The sequence below is a fragment of the Pomacea canaliculata genome, linkage group LG1 (assembly GCF_003073045.1).
Source record: "Pomacea canaliculata isolate SZHN2017 linkage group LG1, ASM307304v1, whole genome shotgun sequence".
Lineage (NCBI taxonomy): Eukaryota > Metazoa > Mollusca > Gastropoda > Architaenioglossa > Ampullariidae > Pomacea > Pomacea canaliculata.
The window spans coordinates 1950379-1970561 of record NC_037590.1 but is presented as its reverse complement, the minus strand read 5'-3'; the positions used below and the strand labels follow the sequence as shown (position 1 = coordinate 1970561).

At 40.9% G+C, this 20183-nt stretch overlaps 2 protein-coding genes across 4 annotated transcripts in view; both read left to right on the top strand.

The window, feature by feature from the left end:
• The first annotated feature begins 4 nt into the window (after positions 1-4).
• LOC112568728 (caspase-3-like) lies at positions 5-5403 on the top strand. Of its 3 annotated transcripts, XM_025246183.1 has the most exons (8): positions 21-92; positions 499-560; positions 759-809; positions 1047-1089; positions 1455-1711; positions 1996-2213; positions 2529-2679; positions 3177-5403. In XM_025246183.1, the coding sequence occupies exons 3-8, from the start codon at positions 764-766 to the stop codon at positions 3440-3442; spliced, it is 981 nt and encodes a 326-aa protein (XP_025101968.1). In that variant the 5' UTR covers positions 21-92; positions 499-560; positions 759-763; the 3' UTR covers positions 3443-5403. The 3 variants fall into 3 exon arrangements, with proteins under 3 accessions (XP_025101978.1, XP_025101968.1, XP_025101988.1); XM_025246193.1 differs by lacking the exon at positions 499-560 and having other exon boundaries at positions 5-41; XM_025246203.1 differs by lacking the exons at positions 21-92; positions 759-809.
• Positions 5404-7933: 2530 nt separating this feature from the next.
• The window catches only part of LOC112568705 (ras association domain-containing protein 2-like), a 42520-nt gene continuing 30270 nt past the window's right edge, over positions 7934-20183 (top strand). Inside the window, exon 1 of the mRNA XM_025246145.1 lies at positions 7934-8451. Coding sequence (XP_025101930.1) covers positions 8406-8451 — 46 coding nt within the window. The 5' untranslated portion in view covers positions 7934-8405. The remainder of the gene's footprint in view (positions 8452-20183) is intronic.

Below are 20183 nucleotides of genomic sequence, written 5' to 3'. Positions count from 1 at the left end.
GTGGTGAAACCCTTTGCACGCCGTTGGCGGCTGCTAGCAAAGTAGAGATTGTAATTTTGTTGACCAATCCATTGCAGTACCAAAGAGAATATACCATTTATAGTGGCATTCGTTTGTGAACAAAAGAGGAGAAAGCCCACAAGCATTAAAGATAATGTGGAAAGAACAGTGCAGTAGTGTGCTATCTCTTGCACGACCATGGGAAAATTAGAGGAAAGGAAAATGCAACGTCGGCCTGTCGCTTATAAAGAAGCATAAAAACATAAAGGACGAGTAGACTTTGTAGTTGTGGTCCCGATTCGATTCATCTACCACCTTTTTTAAGTCATGACGATGAAATCTGAACTTTTGATACACTTCTATGTCGTCCTATAAATGCATCAAAATATTTATTTGAAGATTCGCGTGAAGTGTCGTCTGCTAGCCTAAAATCCTACGACCATGGCAGCCATCTTGGCTATAAACTAGGCTCGCGGGCGCCCGTGACGTTCATGCGAAACTTGCGTGAGCGCAAGCGGGCGCTCGCGTTGCGGAACGCAGGGTTGGGGTAGCAGTTCTCGGTAATGCATGAAAAGGAAACTAATTACGAAAGTTAACATGCAAATACGACTTACAAGCAGTAGCATTAAGAACTTACCAACAGCAGTTTTAAAAGACTTATGCATGAAAATGATTTGCTTATAACTTATAAATCGCTTGTTAAAGTTTCTTTGTGATCATTATCGGGCCTAGAATTGGGTTGTTTTGATTTTCGACAGCCACAATGAGTAACAGCCATGAAATCTTAGAGACAAAGAAGTCTTCTGACGGTAATGAAAAATTTAATGGTTTTTAAACATTTTTCCCACTTGTGTGCGTGCATGATTGCTCCTGTTTCCAGTTGTTCAGATTGAAGCGTTATCCCCCTGAAGGATTGGTAACATTAAGAAAGAACATTTTAAGTCCTTATTATCCGTTTATCACAAATGTCCAAAAAACAAAAGTTTTATGCTTTCGTTTTGAAAAATGGTTGCTTCATAACATGAAGAGTTTCTCTTTGTTTCCAGAATCGGATGTTCTGTCCATTACAGGAGCTTTCAGGAGTATGTTGTAAGAATATAATTTTTTGGCAAATAATGATTACTGTTACTAACTGCTATAGGGGAAATAGTTTCAAAGAAACAGAAGATAGAACAAACTGGCTGTGCAACCAGTCAACTCAATTAGCTTTCAGATTTTTTGTGATAACAATATTTATATGCAGTCCATGAATTCTGTTTGTGCATGCAAGTAATTTTTATTTGTTATAATAATGCTACATATGCTGATTAGTCTGTACACCAGATAATTCAAACAAATAAATTTATATTTATTTCCTAAAGTTTTTACTTGTTGAGAATGTTAGGAAATAGGACTAATCACATTTCTAATTAAGTATTATGATTTGTATTCTCATTTTTGCATATATTTGTTAGGAAATCGCTGTCTTCATCAGGAGATGAACAGCAGACTTTGCATGCAGACTATGATGAGTCTGAAGAATATAAGTTTGATCACAAACGCAGAGGGCTTGCCCTAGTCATCATCAATGAAAAGTTCCGTGGACATGCACCCCGAGAAGGCAGTCAGATTGATGCTAGCAGATTATCTGATACATTTAGCTTATTGGGTTTTGAGGTGCGACTGGTCAAAGACTGCACCTTGGAAGAGTTAAGATGCATTTTAAAAGGAAGTAAGTAGAAGTGGACCTAGAACACATGATTTTATTACTTTCATGAGCCTTGATATGTATGACAAGGTTTCATTTTTTTCTGTTAACTTAAGCTTTATGTGGCTTTTAGTCTGCTAATTAATAAATTGAAACCTGTACATTTTGCATTTTGTTTTATGTTTTTTCCTTATGACTGTAGAGTATAAACAGATTGATTATTGCTTTGATGATATCCAAGCTTTATAAGGCCTTTGTCTACTTAAAATATCAACACTATTGAAATGTATTTTTCTGTGTGTCTGTAGTTGCTGAAGAGGATCACACTGATGCAGACTGCTTTGTGCTAGCTATATCAAGTCATGGAGATGAAATCATTCAGAAGCTTCCAAAAGATAAGAAACAGGTTCGCCAAGACGTTGTGTTTTGCACAGATTTCTTCATGCAAACACGAGATCTTGTGTTTGCATTCTCAGATAGCCAGTGTCCGACACTGACTGGAAAACCCCGTCTGTTCTTTATACAGGTACTGCTTAAATCATTTTTTTTAATGATGGTTTATTTAAAGATAATTGAAGCTTGTATGAAAAAGTATTGTTTGAAGAATCTTTTATGATATTATTTAGGGTAATTGGATCTTGCTTGTTAAAATGCATTTAAGCTAAACTAATTGAACTGACTTGGATCTTGTGTTGACTTTGTGATTGTTATAGTGTAATTTTCAAGAATCCAAAATGAAAAAAAAACATATTCAAATCTTAAAAATAAGTAACCCTTTTTTTACAAGAGAATCACCCACAACATGCATTTAGAAATGGTCTCATCAAAGGTTGTATTACAGGCATGCAGAGGATCACAGCTAGACCCTGGTCAAGATATGGAGGTATTTCAATCCACTCTTGATGAAGTTGATGGTTTCCCGGATGCCAAGGTCATAGTGTCCCCAGCTCCTCTTTTCAAGGACTGTCTGATCATGTATGCAACACCTCCAGGTAGACATCTATCATTGTTGTATATTGCTGTTTGATTGTTCGTGCTTTACGCTTTGCTAACAAATAAGGCTATATCACAGTGAAAAAAGGTTGTGACAAATTCAAAGGATGCTGTTTGTTGAAAATAGTGAACAGAGAAAATTTAAACAAAGATGTCTGACAAAGCTGCTAATTAATGTTCTAAATAAACATTCCCAAAGTGGTTAATATGTTTCTTAAATTATTGCATTTGTTGAATACTAACAAAGTGATGAAAATGTTTTTCACATCATTTTTTAACTACACATCACATTATCTTATCATGTAGACTAACAATCTTAATCTTTTTGCTTTTGCTCTATCCAGACTAACAGTTAAACTAAATGCAAATTTAATTGAAGCTGTGTAAAGCCGAGGGTGTCTGATATTTTTTAGTAACATCCTGTGGGATGTGTGGACAGATGTGGGCATTGTTTTGCAAGGAAATATGTGTTCACATGTAACATATTTGTTTTTAGGGTATTTTGCATTTCGTCGACCCAAGGATGGTTCATGGTTTATCCAAGCCCTTTGCTCAGTCTTGGAAAATTGTGATGGGACCAAAACCATCTTACAACTCTTGACGCGTGTGACACAAAAGGTGACCCAGGAATTCATGTCACGCACTCCCCTGAACTATGAGACAGACTGCAAGAAACAGACACCATGCCTTTATTCCATGCTGACCAAGGACTTATTACTGAAAGCAGCTCATCAATCAGGACAGATTTTAGTCTGGTCCTAGTTAAGGAAATGATCCTTGCTTTAGAACAGAACCCAATTTTGATTGCCTTTTTAGTATATTTTAGCCATGCTTTTGTTCTGTGTTATGAACAAAAACATTTACTTATTTATAGTTGAGAGGATATTACAGATAATGTTATAAATCAACTGTGAATGCAGTGGTTTTATTGTAGTGTCTGTTGTGACTTTTTTAGATGTATTTACTGTGATGGTCAGTAAAATTCACAAGGGTATATATGATGGTGAAATGTTGTATGCTGTCTGCTTTTTAACTCAAATCTATGTAGGAGTTAAAAGAGATGAGACTACGACAATTTTCTAGAGTGATCGAAGAAGAAGAAGAAGAAGAAGACAATTTTCCATAGTTTACAACTCATAAATATCTTTAGGAAGATTGATTTGTTTATCACTCCTTAGAAATAGTGCATTTGGATTGTGGGGTGTATATGGTAGATGACTAGCAGAATCCTGGGCAGTGGTTCCTATGTATAGCATGTCCATGTGCACCAGCCTACTGCCAAAATCTTCCCACCACTGGCTCTTCATGCCACACCCTGGTAATCTGTTTCAGCTGACAGACATTATCTGGGTGGGAGTCTTCCTAGATTGAAGTCAATTGCTAACATTGTTTTTCAATATGAATTCAATGGTGACTGTGGGCGAGCCACGTCTTAGTTGTGAATTACAGCAGTCAGCCATCCCAGTGAAGGTGGAGTGATGCCACTCATGGAAATTAAACATCTTCCCAACAACTTGTAAGGAAGCCATCATAGTCACCGTTTTGAAGAAAGACAAAGACCCAAGAGGAAAAACCAACTTCTGGTCCATCAGCCTACTCATTTGCCTCGCAAAACCTCCATTTCATGAATAATAAACATTTGGTGTGGTGTTGTGTTGCCACAGAATATCAGCAGTTATTGCGCACATTGCATTTATTGTTATTTATATCAACCATAATTCGTCCTTGAGCATTTTGTTATTTTGCTCATTATCACAGTTCTTAATGTTCATCATGTTTGCATGACTTTTATGGTTGCAAACTGCCTTTTTAAAACTGCCAGTATTTGAGTATTGTGGAAACCAAACTTTTGATTTTCGAAAAATGAATTTATAACATGTTAGTGACAGATCTGAATATAGGAAGAAATTCTGGGGATATTGAAGATGGCCATTTACTTGAAAATGTCATATGAAAGAGAGAAAGCACACATAGCGGATTGCCCTACTTAGCAGTGATCTTGTTGAACTTGCTTGAGAAACAGATATAGTAGCACAGTTTGAAAAAGCAAAGGAGAGGAAGGAGAAAACGAGAAGACAGCCAGCTACTGGAGCTATTTACAAAAAAAGGTGATTCTCAAGAGCAGTTTTGGAAAGCTTTGAAGGGAGCTATTGTGTGAAGGAAGATGTTCAAGGACGAATTAATGTTTTGAAATGTAAACATTTGGATTTTGTTCCTTGATAGGAATGTTTAATGTGTTCAGTTTAAGGAAAATGTATTTGTTTTTTGTTTTTGTTTTTTGTGTGTGTTATTTTGATCTGGTCTACAACTTTACATTATTTATAAATACCAAGCACTTTATACACTCTATTTTACAAAACAATGTCAGTAAATATCATGTAATTAACTTAAGGAAATTTTGGCTAGGCAATGTTGCTGATCATGCAAAGATAATTTACCTTTGAATTTTGTGTTAAACAGTTATTATTTTCATGTAATGTTCCAGTGCAGGTAATTCGAACTCACAGACATGTGTTGATGTGTACTTTAACTCTTTTGATATGTATGCACATGACATTTTATACAGACCATGCTTTTTGATTTAATTTTGAATATGAAGTTTTGAATTGTTTGCTTGTTCTTTGTATAATGCGTTCTTGGGTTGATTGTTCCTACAGTGACTGGTTATGGGTGCTTTACCATCCTTATGTTAGGCGTTTATTGTAATAAAGAGAGAAAGTTGTTGAGACCTCATCAGACTTGGAAAAGAACAGTAGAGAGCGAGGCAAAGGAAGTGGGAACCAAATGGGCCCAACTGAGGGGTGTGCCCAAAACCGAGTCTGCTGGCGAGGTGTTGTTGCGTCCCTATGCTCCTTGAGGAGTAACAAGGAATAAACTAAACCAAACCCTTGGTATAAGCATAGACGCTATAATTTCCGTTCGTGGTATAAGGAATCAACCCAGTTGGACACCAGTTGAATGGTTGCCAGCGCTCTTATCTCCTCTTTACACATTAAGTTGTCTTATTTCGGTGCGCTTATTCTTAGAAATTTATGGACAGTTTAAGTGTAGGAAGGAGATATATGCACCGAAATTCGGACTATAGCATCATCTGTGAAATTAAAACTCTGTGAACAAATATATCACGAAGTGCACCCGGTAGACGACGGGCTTATATATATATTCTTAAAAATCGGGTAGCCGATGGATTCTACTCGCGCTTGAAGGTAACATGATAGAAAGTAGGGTGGCTGGGTGCTGGCTACGGCAGTCGGTTTTCCTGGTCTTTTTGTTCTCGACTTCGTCATACGTCCTTTCCCTACTAGAAGAGCGATTAGTAACCCTGATCAACATTGCAATACTGACGGCAACATCTGTTAGCGGTAGAAGATGGTATCGAAATAAGCATAAGCAATACACGCGACGGACAGTGGTGCAGATAAAGTGTTTATTAAATGATGGAGGACCTAGCGTGAAGCCTTTCCAAAACGTAACCAGCTCGATTTGCTGGGTGCTGGGGAGTGGTTGGACCGTTTAAGAGACTTCGTACGGTCATGTCCCCATATCTCAAAGGAATGACCTCTGACATCTGGAAGTACAGAGTTAGAAATAACACATAAAAAACTATCTCTTCCATACACTGTGTTACACGTCCTTCAGTCTTCCATCTAATTCCAGATCAGTGTCATTCTATTTCCATATTGTTTTAATAGAAGTCTGCCGACTGTTAGCATTGCTTCTTTTAAAAAAAACAGCCTAGTATACAGACGACCAGAGGACTTCTGTTAGCAGAGGAAAAGAAAGTATAAACGTCCATTTTATGAAACATTTAACGTGTTCCTGTTCATCAAGAAAGACGGTACACATGAAGTGACTCTTATCTGAGTATGGCGCCAAGACATATACACATCTATCTCCCCTGAAACCTTGACAGACAACATCCCCTGTGTAACGGCGCCACTGCTCCAAAATTCTAGCTCCGGCCCCTTATCTTACTGGTTTTCGACTAGATGATGTTAATAACAGAAATACATCTTATAGTTTCGGCTTCATACAGGCAGTTTCTTCTCTGTAACATTTTCTTTCTTCGCTATAAGAAATCCATGGCTCAGCAAATCATCTTTAAATGTGGGTTCAAATGATGTTTTGCTTTCACGCTTAAGAAGTATAATTACATTGAAAGAATATAGCTTAAAAAAAAACACTGCTACCTCTTCACCACCTATAAGTCTGTCAACATACGACGAAAAACTCCTGCGATCATATGTCTATCTCAGCGGATACACATTCATAAACTGCGGGCTTCACAAACTGGTTTGCTCTCGCGTCAGTGAATTTGGAAATGCGCTCGACCATTGAATAACTGTTTCACGCAGTACAAACTATTGCTTTTATACGGGCAGAAGTTGACAGTATTTTTTAATGTTTTTTCCTCAGTGTCTGATCTTATCCGACAAAAGAAGAAAGTTCACATTGACCTTTTAAGATTCACATTAAGATTTGTGTCTAAAGGAGGGGAGTGCTAACTATAAAAGATTGCATGCTGTGTGCATGGCCATGGCAAGTGGTTTGGCGCAAATGGATGTTTTGGAAATAAAAAGGTTTAGTTGGTCTGCTGTGTATTATGTTCAATCTACAAAGTTCGTATAGTCCCTAATGTAACTGCCTTAGGCAGCAGTGATTCAGAGGTTTAAACCTCGTGACAGCTGATACAGTGAGGTGTTCGGTGTAAAGTCTCCTGACATGCTCCTTCTCAAATGTGCAAACATGGTCGATGGCACTATAACATCAGCACAAATACTTTGTTAAAATGACAGAGATCGCATTGCCTTCATAAAGACAAACATTGCAATAGTAACTCAGGTCGATAAGCGCGGCAGCATATAAAAATCTTGCACTGCCTATAAAAGGCGAAACTCTGTTCTCGCATGAACAACCTCCACTGGTTGCATGTCTCCTACACTAGCGTCACAAAGCAGACCATAGTGAGAGTGAACATAACCCACGATCATTGTTATCTGTATAGGCGGGTGTCGTTCGCGGGTGTCTGGGGGACTGTGTTGCCATTGTCAACAAGTTCGGAACAGGCACTACCCAGCATGTTACAACTCGAGTGTGACCTTCCCGGTCCACTGCCTTGGGTTAAAAAAATTTTTGACCCTTTCACCTTTGACCTGGCGGGACAGAGCGGAATGTGGCGACAGGTTGGAAGCGTGGAGGTCGTATTCCACGCGAGACCTCGCAAGCACTGCTGCGCACGCGCGATATTGAAGACGTCACGCGGCGAATTCGAAACTGCGGCGACACTGACTCCGTCAAGTCTGGCTCCCCTTGTCGTCTGCAACAGCGCTTACTTCGGAATGTTTGGGCCGAAAAGTGTGCGTTCCAAGGAGAGAGTGCGTGACAGCGAGCACTGTTTGAGAAAGAGATCTTGGAGGATACTCACAGAAAGTGTCACCATGCTTTGTTTAGTCTGACACAACAGCTGGAGGCCATGCTTGGGTAGCAGAGCAGTGTGCTGACGCCGCGACGCTGTTTGATCGAATTGGGCGCGAGTAAAACAATCGCCAGCTCCATCAAACTGTTTACACGGGGCACACTTTCTTTCCATCCAAAGGCGAACAACAGTCTGTGATTGATCTTCACACCTGCGCATGTTGTCTGTTCGCTTTAGCGATTTCCAGCTGTTACAGTGTGAACACTTGGATGCTGTGCATTTGAATGACATCTCGCCGCCACTCACGCAATGAACAGAGACTTGTGTGCACTCTGTGGAAAGCCTGTTTACTTTGGTGAGTTTACTTTGCTTTATTTGCTATACCTACGCTTCTCATGCATCCTGCTTTGAACAGGGCTTCGTGCATATTTTCAGCTATATATGCATCCATCTACCTTCCAGCGTCTATTCCGAGTCGGGTTGTCTACAGATTTCCCCAGTCTCGCAGGTGAAGAAAGTTGATGTGTAAAACATCCGTGCGCGGCTAGATCGCGGTCAGTTCATCATTCTTCGGCTGCTGAAGAAATCCATTTGTCTGCAGACTCACAGGAAGAAGGTTAGATTCCAAGAACGCGCACTGGTATCGAGTGTGCACGACTACATGGATGCATCTTCCTGTTCCGTTGTTGTTTTTCGGCTACCATGACAATGATGGTTGCCTTTGTGTACGCGGTTTTCGTTCATCTCGGTTTCTTCCCCATAGCCAGCGCCATGAGATGCCGTCTTTCTTTTTGCCTTTCCTTTCTCTCGTTTTATTTCTATCCTTTGTCTCTTCCCCTCCCTTGCTCTCTGCCCCGATCAGTCATCGTTTGCTTACCTGCACTCAGCGCACACAAAGAATCCCAAGCTCACGTGTCGACGGAAGATCGGGGGTGGATGGGTTAGTAAACACTAAAAGTGTACCCATTGTACCCATCGTACAGACCGTGCAGCTGGTACGCGATGACTGACATGAAAGTCGTTCGGATGAAAACGACCTGGCTAAATATTTTACAGCGAGGAAAAGTCATTGCGTCCCTTGAAATGATGCACCTTTGTTCAAAGATTATCAGGTATAGAAGTAAGGAGGCAACATGGTGTATCAAATATTCTTATTGGATCGGATCATTGTCAGTGTAGCGCAGAGCTGTCTCCCTGATGAACAAAAACACGTGTTAGAGATCGCTGTTACCAACTTTTATGGGCAAAGCTGTGTGTGTCTTCACGGATGCAGCAAGAATCGGAATCAGCGAAGGGTACGTTAAGGAGCGCGTAAGCCATAAAAGCTATCGAACGAAAATCGTGACTGTGACTATAGTATTCAGGGCATTACTGGGGCGAGACGTGTACATTCTCCAAAGGATCATTTTGGGTGTAGGTGGGTCCGGATCTTGTTTTGATGCACAAACCAGTTACAGAAGATGTTCCTTGAAATCGATCGCTAGGTCACGTGAAGGTCGAAGACAGGATACGCTGTCCCGTGTAAATATGCCTGAGGTTAGCCTTATTTTCGCCCCTCCGAGGGATTGCCTTCAATGAGTTTAACCTTGTTCCGGGTGGTAAGTATTCAGACCATTCTACTGCGAGGCGACACACCTTTTGGTACTCGAATGTTGCGGAGACGATTGCGTTGCGCTTCGTTGGAAACTACGCACGACACCACGCTCGTATTCACACAAAATGGAGATTGTGAGAGACACGATCGAGGCAGTCAGCGTAACGCTGAAGAGAGCCCTGAGAAAAACTCGGTACTCGCTCAGGCAGGCAGTATTTTGAGGGCTCCTTCTATCAAGTAAATGTTATCCAACAGTTGTTATCTTACTTTCAAAAGCATTCGCGGTGATGATAATATCTCTGTACCACACTATAGTGACAGAAGAAGTCATCACAACTTGATGCCGAAGCATATATTATTTCGACTGAGATGTACATATAGAAATAAATAAACAAGTAGTCTTTGAAGTTAATAGAAATTGAGAGTAATCGGCTTAGTTCGGTTTCTTGATGAGATCTTATATCAGGAAGCGGAAGGAAGACATGATTGGCGTGGACAGGAAGGTATGTAGCAGAAAATCTAGATACCGTGAGCACATAATCATACTGAAGTCTATGACTGATGCGAGATACTATGGTAATTAGTGTGAACATGTTAGGTACATTTCGTTTAGAGATGTTTATAACGGGAGGCCGTAAAGTTTTTAACATGACGGCAACAGTTTTTTTTTTTTTTAACTCCATGTAAACCTCTGATTTCATAGGTTGTTGTTCGGAGCCGTCATGACCAGCAAAGCAATAGCCCAATTCGTTATCATCAATCTTTCCCAACACGTTATCATCATCGCCATCAGAGGCGAGGGAGGCAATGTAAAGAGGGGGCATAACTAGACACAACTTATGGAAATCCAAATGTGTCAAGAGATAGATAACGAGTGTCGAGATAACGAGACTTCAATTAAATTGTATGCATTTTTTTTAACAACCAGTGACAGATTTATGTTCTGTTTAATGTTGTCAACTTTGATCTACATTTCATGCTTGACTTGGCTGACTTTCAAAGGCAGATGCGGCATTCGACCAGCAGGCTTTGCGACCTTTTTCAGGCATACATTTTCATTCGCCATGAAATGTAATGATGTTAACAACTGCTAAGATTGTAATATAACCAGGTGGTTGATTGATAATGTCTTTCGTTTTAGGAAGACGTGTTAGTTTGTCCCGAATTTGTCCCGCTTTTTTTTAAAGCCACAACAGCCGCCATAAAGGATCAGTTTGTTTCACACACGCACGAAGTTTATGACAGCAGTATCTGGTGCAAACACACTGCGGGTGCAAGTTTACTCTAGCGATTGTGGCGCCACTCCTCGGCAGACAACTCACTGCAGGTCTTTATCCCTCCCTCTGTCTCACCCCTAACAGTCTCCACTCCCTCCAGTTTGGCCCCATTTCTCCTCTTCAGCACAGTCACACGTTGTTTCCTTCATGTAGATTCCACAGAAAATACCGCAAATTGTTGTTGCCAAATAGCGAGAAGTGTGAATAAAAAGGGTAAAGGTAATGAACTGTGAGTGGTTCAATGTGTCTAAAGCATCGCAAATAAAAGACGAACCCAAATCAGGTATAGGAATGATACTTAATATGAAACAGTCGGTAACATTAAACATGCCAGTTACTCTGAAATACCAGATGTATTACCAGTTAATTATTGCATACGAATTCGAGTATTTTGCTTCGAAAGGCAGCTACCACCAAAATGGAAAGGGCAAGTGAGTTTGTGTTTTGCTTTTAATGATGCATACAATTCTCCTGCTAAGCTTAGCGCCCTAATGATGAGGTGCATTTAAGTTGATTGCTGTGCAGGTCTGGAAGACATGTTTGATGAGATGCCTGCATGATGTTTGCATTATGAAATGCAAGTCGGTTCAAATACTGCACAGTGTGCCATATCACAGCTCAGTATTTAGTACAATGGACTATAACAGCAGTAATGTGAATTTGAACAGTGGCAGAGAGATGGTAATAACACTTTTCATTGTGTTTATTATGTGAATTTGAACAACAGTAACAGATAGGAGTCAATAACATGTTTTCATTATGGTCATCGTGTTTGTTAAAAATGGATTGTAAAAAAAAAAAGACTAGTGATAATAAAAGTATTGGCAGTGTTCCTCTCATGATCTTGATGAAAAGGTTCCCAAATTAGAAGTAAATGTATGTTTTTGTGGGAAAAATAAATCTATTTTTGTATTGTGCTTGAACCTGTTTAAAGCGACAGTATAAGGTGTTGCTGATTCTCGACGGCCGCGGTTCCCATACTCGCTGTCTACAAGCTGCTAGGACAAGTATATATGTAAACTTCTCTCACTGTCATCATTACAATGTACACACAATCCGTTTGCTACACAGTATCCTTTTTTGCTCGAGTGCAGATGAAAGGCACAGTTTATTGTTCTGGGCAGAGGAGGCGCCCAGATAGTGGGGATGATGGAAAAATGGTTACACGACCGGTGGTATAAACCGAGTTTTGCGGCATTGAACAAATGATTTATCCATTTCAGATCAGTTTAACATTCGAGATAACTTGGTTGTTTTTAAATTTAATCTTATGTGTAGTTCCATAATATATTGTTTTTCGATGTTGTATTTAAAACATTGTTTAAAAATCACATTTGCAAATATTCTTGCCACGTCAGTTCATTAATTAGTTTTGTGTGTTTGTTATCATAAACATAAATATATGTTTACGTCTTACCAAAGTGCGTTTGTTGCTGAGTTATTCGAGATTAATCTTTTGTTCTATATTTAGAATCACCACCACCATCACCCCCCCCTAAAAAAAAAAAAAAAAAAAAACAACAACAACAACAACAAAAAAAACAACAACTGGGTAGGCAGGTGGGAGGGAGCTTCCCAGCCACACAGGTCCGGGGCTCCAACAGACGACCTTCTCGTATTTCGAGAACGCTTACCACCAGGTTAGCGTGGACCCCAGGGGAAGGGGTTTGGGGCTTAACAGTATAGCCGTCATCTAATGTAGGTCCGTGGTACAATGGACTGCTAAAGCAGAAGATATGTCAGTGGTAAACTGGATAAGGGCGAATGGATAGCGGTGGTTTGTGTGACATGTGTGGACGCTTTCATGCGTGATTTGCAGTTACAAACTATGGCCTTAAAATGCGTCAATCATTTCTGTCGCAGTCCTCATTGTAGATTCATTGATCCTTTCCGATCATGAAGACTTACAATTCTGACAGTCCTTGTGTCTGTTTGGGCATGTGCTTTGTAGGTGGATTCGTTTATGTTGTCTGCAGTAAAGCTTTATTATGGGTTCTAAACATACTCTTTGCTTTCCTGGACATTACACGTTTCCTTTAGCTTCTGTTTATTTTCGTTTTATTTAAATTTCGTTCGCACTTTAAAATGTATGCACGTTGCTGTGTAGTACAATGATTTGAAAGACTACAAGTGCAGTTTACAAAATGTCCCGACACGACACGTACATATGTGGTGTGCCATCATTTGGGGTTGCAAAAGGGAGGGGTAGCATGATCTCTATGATCAACAGTCCTATCACGCACAGCTAATCCATCAGCTCAGATACAGACATTCTTGCCCTTAAAAAACACACATCCAGCAACCACAGTGAGACGCCCAGATCTTCGTCGATGGCTCGTGTTACCACCTCATGGCTTTCAGCTTGGGTAACACAGCTTAGGGTTTGACACTCTACTCTCGGGGCACAACTGTTAAAGCGCCGTGTAGGGTTAACATAGCACACGGCTTCCCTTTTCCTTCGACTGTATCATTTTTTTTAAAGTTGAAATTCCTTTTTAAACGCATCACACTGATTATTTATTAAAAGTCGCGAAGCTAAGCTTTATTAATATTGTACTTGTCATTATTGTTATCATCCTTCATCTATGTACCATCACGATCTTCTAATAATAAACATTATTCACTCCTGTCAGCTGTCATATACAGATAAGAAAAAAAAAAAACCCAGCTAGTGACCGGAACCACTTTCCTTATCTTCCCCCACGCGTTTACTCATTATCACCATGGAGATGGTTTCGGTCAACACCATTTGGGACGCTGGAGGCTGTAATAAAAAGTGAAATCTTAGCGTGACAGGGAAGGGGCAGGTAATTTACACCGAATCCCGGCAAGACAGGCGTTCAATACTCGGGTCGATAACCGTGATTGCATGCAAATATATTCTCGTACAGTTCAGCTTCATACATGCACAAAGGAGAAACAGCAAGATCTCTCTGTCTCTTTGTGTGTCTTTGCTCCATCACCACCTGTCTCTTTCATCTTTTTTGTTTTAGAGGCATGACTAAGATATTTGTTTTTTTTTATTCTGTTAATATTTCGTCTGTTAATTTTCTTTGTTCTTCTCTTACACTTTAATTAAATTTCAGATGATGGCTTTGGCTGGACCATGTCTTGTGGCATCGTTGTACAACTAGAGATTGTGTCAATTTCTTTACCATCCAGTCTCAGTATTTCAAACTTCAAACAAATAAGATACGACTTTACTTATGCCAGAGGACAGTTAGAAGAAAATGCAGGCTTACTTGGTAGATCCCGTGACATGACAAAGGGTGTGTGTGTGTCAAAAAGCACGATTACATGCAGCATGGAAGAATGCACTGAAGCGAGACGAGGGATCATGATCAAAGGGCCGCCCTAACAAAGCCAGCTTTTCCGGATCATTATTTGAGGTCAATAAATAAAGATCCCATCTTGGCATAAGTTTGTGACAGACCACACGAGTCACCCATTGTGTGCGAGACTGTTATTTCGCGTCGTGCGCGCGTGCGTGCGCGCGTGTGTGTCCGTTATTGCTGCTGGAGTATTTTCACATTGTTTAGCTTCCCACACTTGGCACATCTCAGTAATTTGGGGCCTGTACTGGAAGAAAGATTTAACGCTGCAGTTTCTTTATTTTTCAAATAGCTAGGCTAAACTCAGAACGAGATAGTTCGCATCTCATCATCTACACAGTGATGACACTGGGTTTTTCTATTTAGAAAAAAGCCTTTGTGAATTTCAATATAGGACAAAAGTGCTATAGGCAGTCACTAAGTAAAGTAGGATGAATGAAACAGCCGTCAGTGGTGCGGCATGGGGTCTCGCTGATAACGGTCTGCACGTGACGTATACGCTATCACTGTGATAGGTGTGCTGACGGCAGCGGCTATGGGGCAACTACGCTTGCCGCCGACTTCAGTGACAAAGTGAGCTTCGTTTTTATTATTCAGATCGAACACTGATCGACCCATCACAATGACATAATCTGTACACAACGGAGTTGTTATCTGCCCAGATGATAGTGTAGTGGCTGGGTGTAGTTCTCGTGAAGTCAGGCGAATTCTACAGCGTCGTCGACGTACTGTGATGTTTGTAACTTTATCGTCCATGTGACAGTGAGATTTCACTCCCCTTCCCCCATCCCTTGTGTCTGTAGCATAACCGCCTGGGTGACTGCGAGCTGATGATAATGTCATTTTGGGTTTGAAGTGTCATCCTCTTATGGTGGTGTCGTTAGTGTATGACTGCATGATGATGCCCTTAGTGTTATTTCCATTTGATGTTGATGATGATGATGATGTTGTCCATAGTATTATGGACTGATGCTGATGATGACGATGCACATGGTATTATTCCTATCTTATTCTGCAGCACATGGTTCACATGATGCACATACTGTCCATATTGTCATCTGTGGGATTATGTCGTTGCCATATGTTAATGTATGTAAAGTATCAGGATGTCTACAGAGTCACGCCCCATATGGATAATGACTCTCCATGTTCTGTGGAGAAGCCTGCTTGTTGTGGCGTCTGCCAGTATTAAGACCACGTGTCAGTACACGCTGAACCACTCACTGCGTCAACATGGTAGGTCCGTGAATACCGCCTGAGCTGAAATGCCTAGCACTCAAACCACAGTGTTAAATTACTACATCCGCCTAGACGCAACTCCACCCCTAATCCCAACCGTTAACCCCTAGCGTAATTGCCTCGTCCTCTTCCCAAGTCCACGCTGAAGCATGCAGACCTCAACCCAAACCCTTAGCCAAGAATCATGGCTGCAATTTGTCTCAGGAAGAGTTAGAAGCAGGAGTCAATACAGAGCTATAATTAGAAACATTTTAATGTAAGGGTTAACATAACACTGCCGTTCTGTTTACAAGTAGAAGGAGGCAGTTGGGAGGAACTGTAGCCATTGTTCACCGTCGACAGTAAACGCTGTCGCACGCGACTGTGGTGGGGAAACAGGTCTGAACGGACGGACGAACAGACATATGGTGTTTGTGTACAGGAAAATTTAACTGGGTAAACAGACCAACAATGCATAGCGAGCAATGAGATGTGCAGAGAATGGAAAGAGGTAGGGACCGACAGGCAGACAGAGGCGAGCAGTCAGTAATAGCAGAGGGGGAGGGTAAGGTCAACGCCGTCGTTACGCTCAGCTTATCTTATGTAATAAAACTGCCCTGTGCACAGTTACACACTCCACTGAAACTACTGTTTGTATACTGCTCATGTTCTCACAGTACACCGAAAGTCATGTTTGTGTACTGCTCACATTCTCACATTCCTCTGAAACTACTGTTTTGTGTATATATCCTCTTCGGTCTTCATCTTCTTAGTTTTTTTTTTTTTAGGGTTCGTTGTTTAACTATTTAGGGAAAAAATAAACTTCATCCCGGACATTATAACCGGCTGAACCTGTCCGCGCAGTTGCTGAAGATCAGCATGATAACCCAGCTCTGAACACTGGCTACAGTCTGCTGCAAGGCTTCAATACGTTAGTGTGCTACCAGACTGGTAGTGTTACTGGTCCTACCACTTCTACTGACTGGGCTCAGCTCTGTGAGGCTACACACAGCAACAACAAGGTGAGCTGCGGCTGTTTTAGCTAGACTGTCTGTAGGTCAAAAAGCAGTGAGTGGTGAGAAAGGAAGGGACTTACAAGCGAATGCTAAATTCCCGTAGTCTTTCGCCTCGTATAGTCGTACCACTCGTTATTTTCTGTGGATTCGGTAAAAGAAGGAGCAATGAGAAAAGTGATGAAGGCGATAGTGTGGTAGCAGTGGCAGTGAACTAAGAAATAGTAATAATGGCATCTTAGTGCCACTAAATGTTAAAACACACAGGTCACCATTGCGGTGACAACCTAAAGATTCTGTGTTCAGATCTCGTCTCGGGACACTGTATTTGAGGCAGGACTGGCTGTCGGAGATTTCTATAGGTGCTTGGGTTCCTGCCCCATCCATCTCCTCTCACAAAGCCTATGAACCAACCTCAACAGCAGGGCGTTTCCACGGTACATAAAAACATGGATGGATTTGAAGATACATTCTTTACGTAGGCCTCCGCGTAAAACAAACATCGCAGAATTAGCAGGAGCTGGTAACATATAGCTTGAGACCTCTCTTAAAATAAATCAGTGGTGCAGACGCGCACTTCTGCCCGCATGTCTACCGCACTCAGCCGCCCCCGACTGTCAGACGTATGCAGGCCGATAGGCTGATGTAGAATATTTATGAACGAAAGCATCGGGGCGTATGGGACCTGGCAGACATCTTTAGCATGGGAGGCAGAGGTCACGCTCGGAGGTCACGTGTCTGGCAGTTTTATTGTAACCCTATACTCCCCAGCTCTTCTTTATGTTCCGCGGGCAGAAAATTGTGTCTCGCGCATTATATTGCGAAAGAATAATTCGTCTCCTCGTGATTATTTTAGGTCGTGACCGCATTCTCTATCTTGTTGTGTGTGATGCTAGGCAGCTCTCTTACCACACGTGAAAAGGTCTTAGTTTTACACACACTTTCTTTGTATTTATATTCCTTCGATTTTGGCCGACGTCGCTCCATCGTGCCGCGCGGCATGACGCCACTGTCCCTGTGGCCAACTGTTGTGGACTTGCCCCTAGTGACCCCTCTAACATTGGGGACATCTGACACTGACGAGTGTACCCTGCTCAGGGAGAGAATTAACACCTGTCGACCCCTGTCTTTACCGCCCGACTTCTGTGTCAACATACGGCTCATGCCACATTCTCTGGCTATCCTGAAAGTCGCTTTGTCAACCTCCCAGCATGAGCAGCCAGATGACGCAGTCTCCTAGCTGGTACATCAGCACCCCGCTACCCTTATGTTTGGACACCTCATATTTTCTATTCTTTTCTTTTTGAGTTTCACGACTATATTTTTCAACTTTATGGCTTGTTAAACTAATCTAGTCGAAAAAATAATGAAAAACATTAGATAAGCTGTTAACGAGGAAAGCTATTTCGTCTGACAAGGTGACCCATGGAACCGCTGAACGTAAAGCTTTTAGCTTGACTGGTTTGAATACGATATTCGGCAGTCGAAAGAGCCCTCGCACGAGCACTAATCAGTAAGTACCAAATCCATCTTACAAATTCGTCCACCATCATTCAGATCATAACTATTCCTTAAAGTTCACACACTCTCTCTCTCACACACAGTGGAAACCGGAGGACACAGAGAAAATAGAGATAAGTGTGTCGGGGCCGAGATACGAACTGACGACAACACGAACCTCACCAATGAGGAAAATCCTCAACACCCTGTTTATGAGAGGCCAAAAAAAAAAAAAAAAAAAAAAGTAAAGTTCTTCATGATGTAAACTTTATTTTGTTTCAAAATATCCAAGACTGGATAGCCTTTATCCAATAACCTAAAATTTTTGTTATTTGACATTTAATCCTTTCTAATACTTTGTAATATTCTTTTACATCAACGGTCCTTTCTGCTGTGTAATCTGAGACCTCAGGTTATGCTGATATGCACTTCTCGGTCCATGCTTCTCAGATAAATTTATCTCATTTCCTTTCCTGAGACAGGCGTGGTTAGAGACCAACCTAAATGGTTTGCGTTTTTTGCAGATATCGGTAGATATAGGCGATATAAACCTAACCTGTAATTTTCAGCCTCCAAACTCATTCGTGAATTAATTATTCATCGTCACTTTCTTCTTCTTCGTAAATTAGTTGCTTGAAAGAGGAGTCGATATTTGATGACAGATATTTTATATTTAAATACCACAAATCTCTCTCCCTCTCTCACATACACACTGCCGTACTACTAAGGCTAGATGCACGACCTGTCCTATGATGTTGTAATACCTATTTGTTTTCTATTCTCAGTCTTTGTACGTTTCATTCACTGTATAGATAATGTTACGCCTTCTTTGACAGTTGGTATTGTCTGATGAAACCTATTGTGGAGGTCAACGTGAAGGTTGTTGCCTCGTATATCACAAGAAAAGATGGGCGCGATAAGTGAGCTTCACATTCTTACCTTTGACCTTGCTCGAGCTATGTTGACACAGCTGTTATAACGTGATACTGTGTCATGTGACTTCCCCTGCCTACATTCAGCGTCACCTCTGTCCCCTCCCGAAACTAAAACATCCATGACCAAGACTATATTGTGCTTTTAAAAGTGATAGGAAAATCGAGCTTACGGGGTACCGTTAAACCCCAGTAGGAAGATCCGAGTTATACACAGAATCAGCTTAGCAGAGAAAATATGAATATATCTGTAAATTTTAACTCCATAAATACAACCGTTTGTGTATTATCTAATTTCAAAGTTGACAGTCTCTACCTGTAATCAGCAAGTATTGATGTACGGACACTGACTGTCAACAGTGATGACAAAATGTCCAATTTGATGATGTATGTTTCTGTTCAGAACAGAGCACTGTGTGCTATTTGACAATACTTTATATGATCATGAGTGCAAGCTGCAGAAGGGTCTGTGCAGATTGGTAGTATGGTAGCGATGGTTGCCTGTGTACTTGTCGCCATTGTGACAGATTTTAAAAACGTAATACTATAAACACAGGAAATGTTTGGGTTAGACTGTCGTGTTGTTGGAAAAGAAAATACTTTCTTCTGTATATTAAGCACAGGCCCTAAGCAAAACGTTATCATCACTACCTCTAAACTTATTTGCTTTTGCAGTTTATATATATATAGTGACAGGAGCTACGTGCCGTTGTTTGCACACGACAGAATATTATGTACACACAGTAAACCACAGTAAACATTGCCTGATACTCTTCTCAGTGTCTGATCATTGGGGTGAGTTTGACCATTTATCCCGTCACTATTCTTTCCTTCGCGTTCAACAAGGACACGAACGCTTTCGAGAGTCGTTTGTTTCTGACTTGTGTAAACAGATGAGCTGTCCTCAGCCATCCTTGCTACTTCTGGCAGTGACATTATATGAGGTTACATGCAGTTTGCGCATGAAGAGAGATGTGAACAGGTGAGGGAAATCGTCTTTAATTTATTTTTATCGAGAGTCACGTTTCTGCTCGCGATTAGTAAATAATGAATGATGTAAAATGACTCGAGCGTGATATTTGTCTCTACTCGGTAAAATCTTTAAATTTTCATTGTCATAGTATGTAACGCTTTTCCGTTCTTGAGATAACGGCCTATAAATACCTCATTGTACTGGGATACGCTAACGTTGTCATGGCTACAGCATGTATTAGGCGTTGG

Excerpts from the sequence above, each read along its gene's own strand:
- LOC112568728 (XM_025246193.1), top strand. The coding sequence starts at position 764 with ATGAGTAACAGCCATGAAATCTTAGAGACAAAGAAGTCTTCTGACG. Across the intron at positions 810-1,046 it reads GACAAAGAAGTCTTCTGACG|AATCGGATGTTCTGTCCATT; the intron begins GTAATGAAAAAT and ends CTTTGTTTCCAG. Across the intron at positions 2,680-3,176 it reads CATGTATGCAACACCTCCAG|GGTATTTTGCATTTCGTCGA; the intron begins GTAGACATCTAT and ends ATTTGTTTTTAG.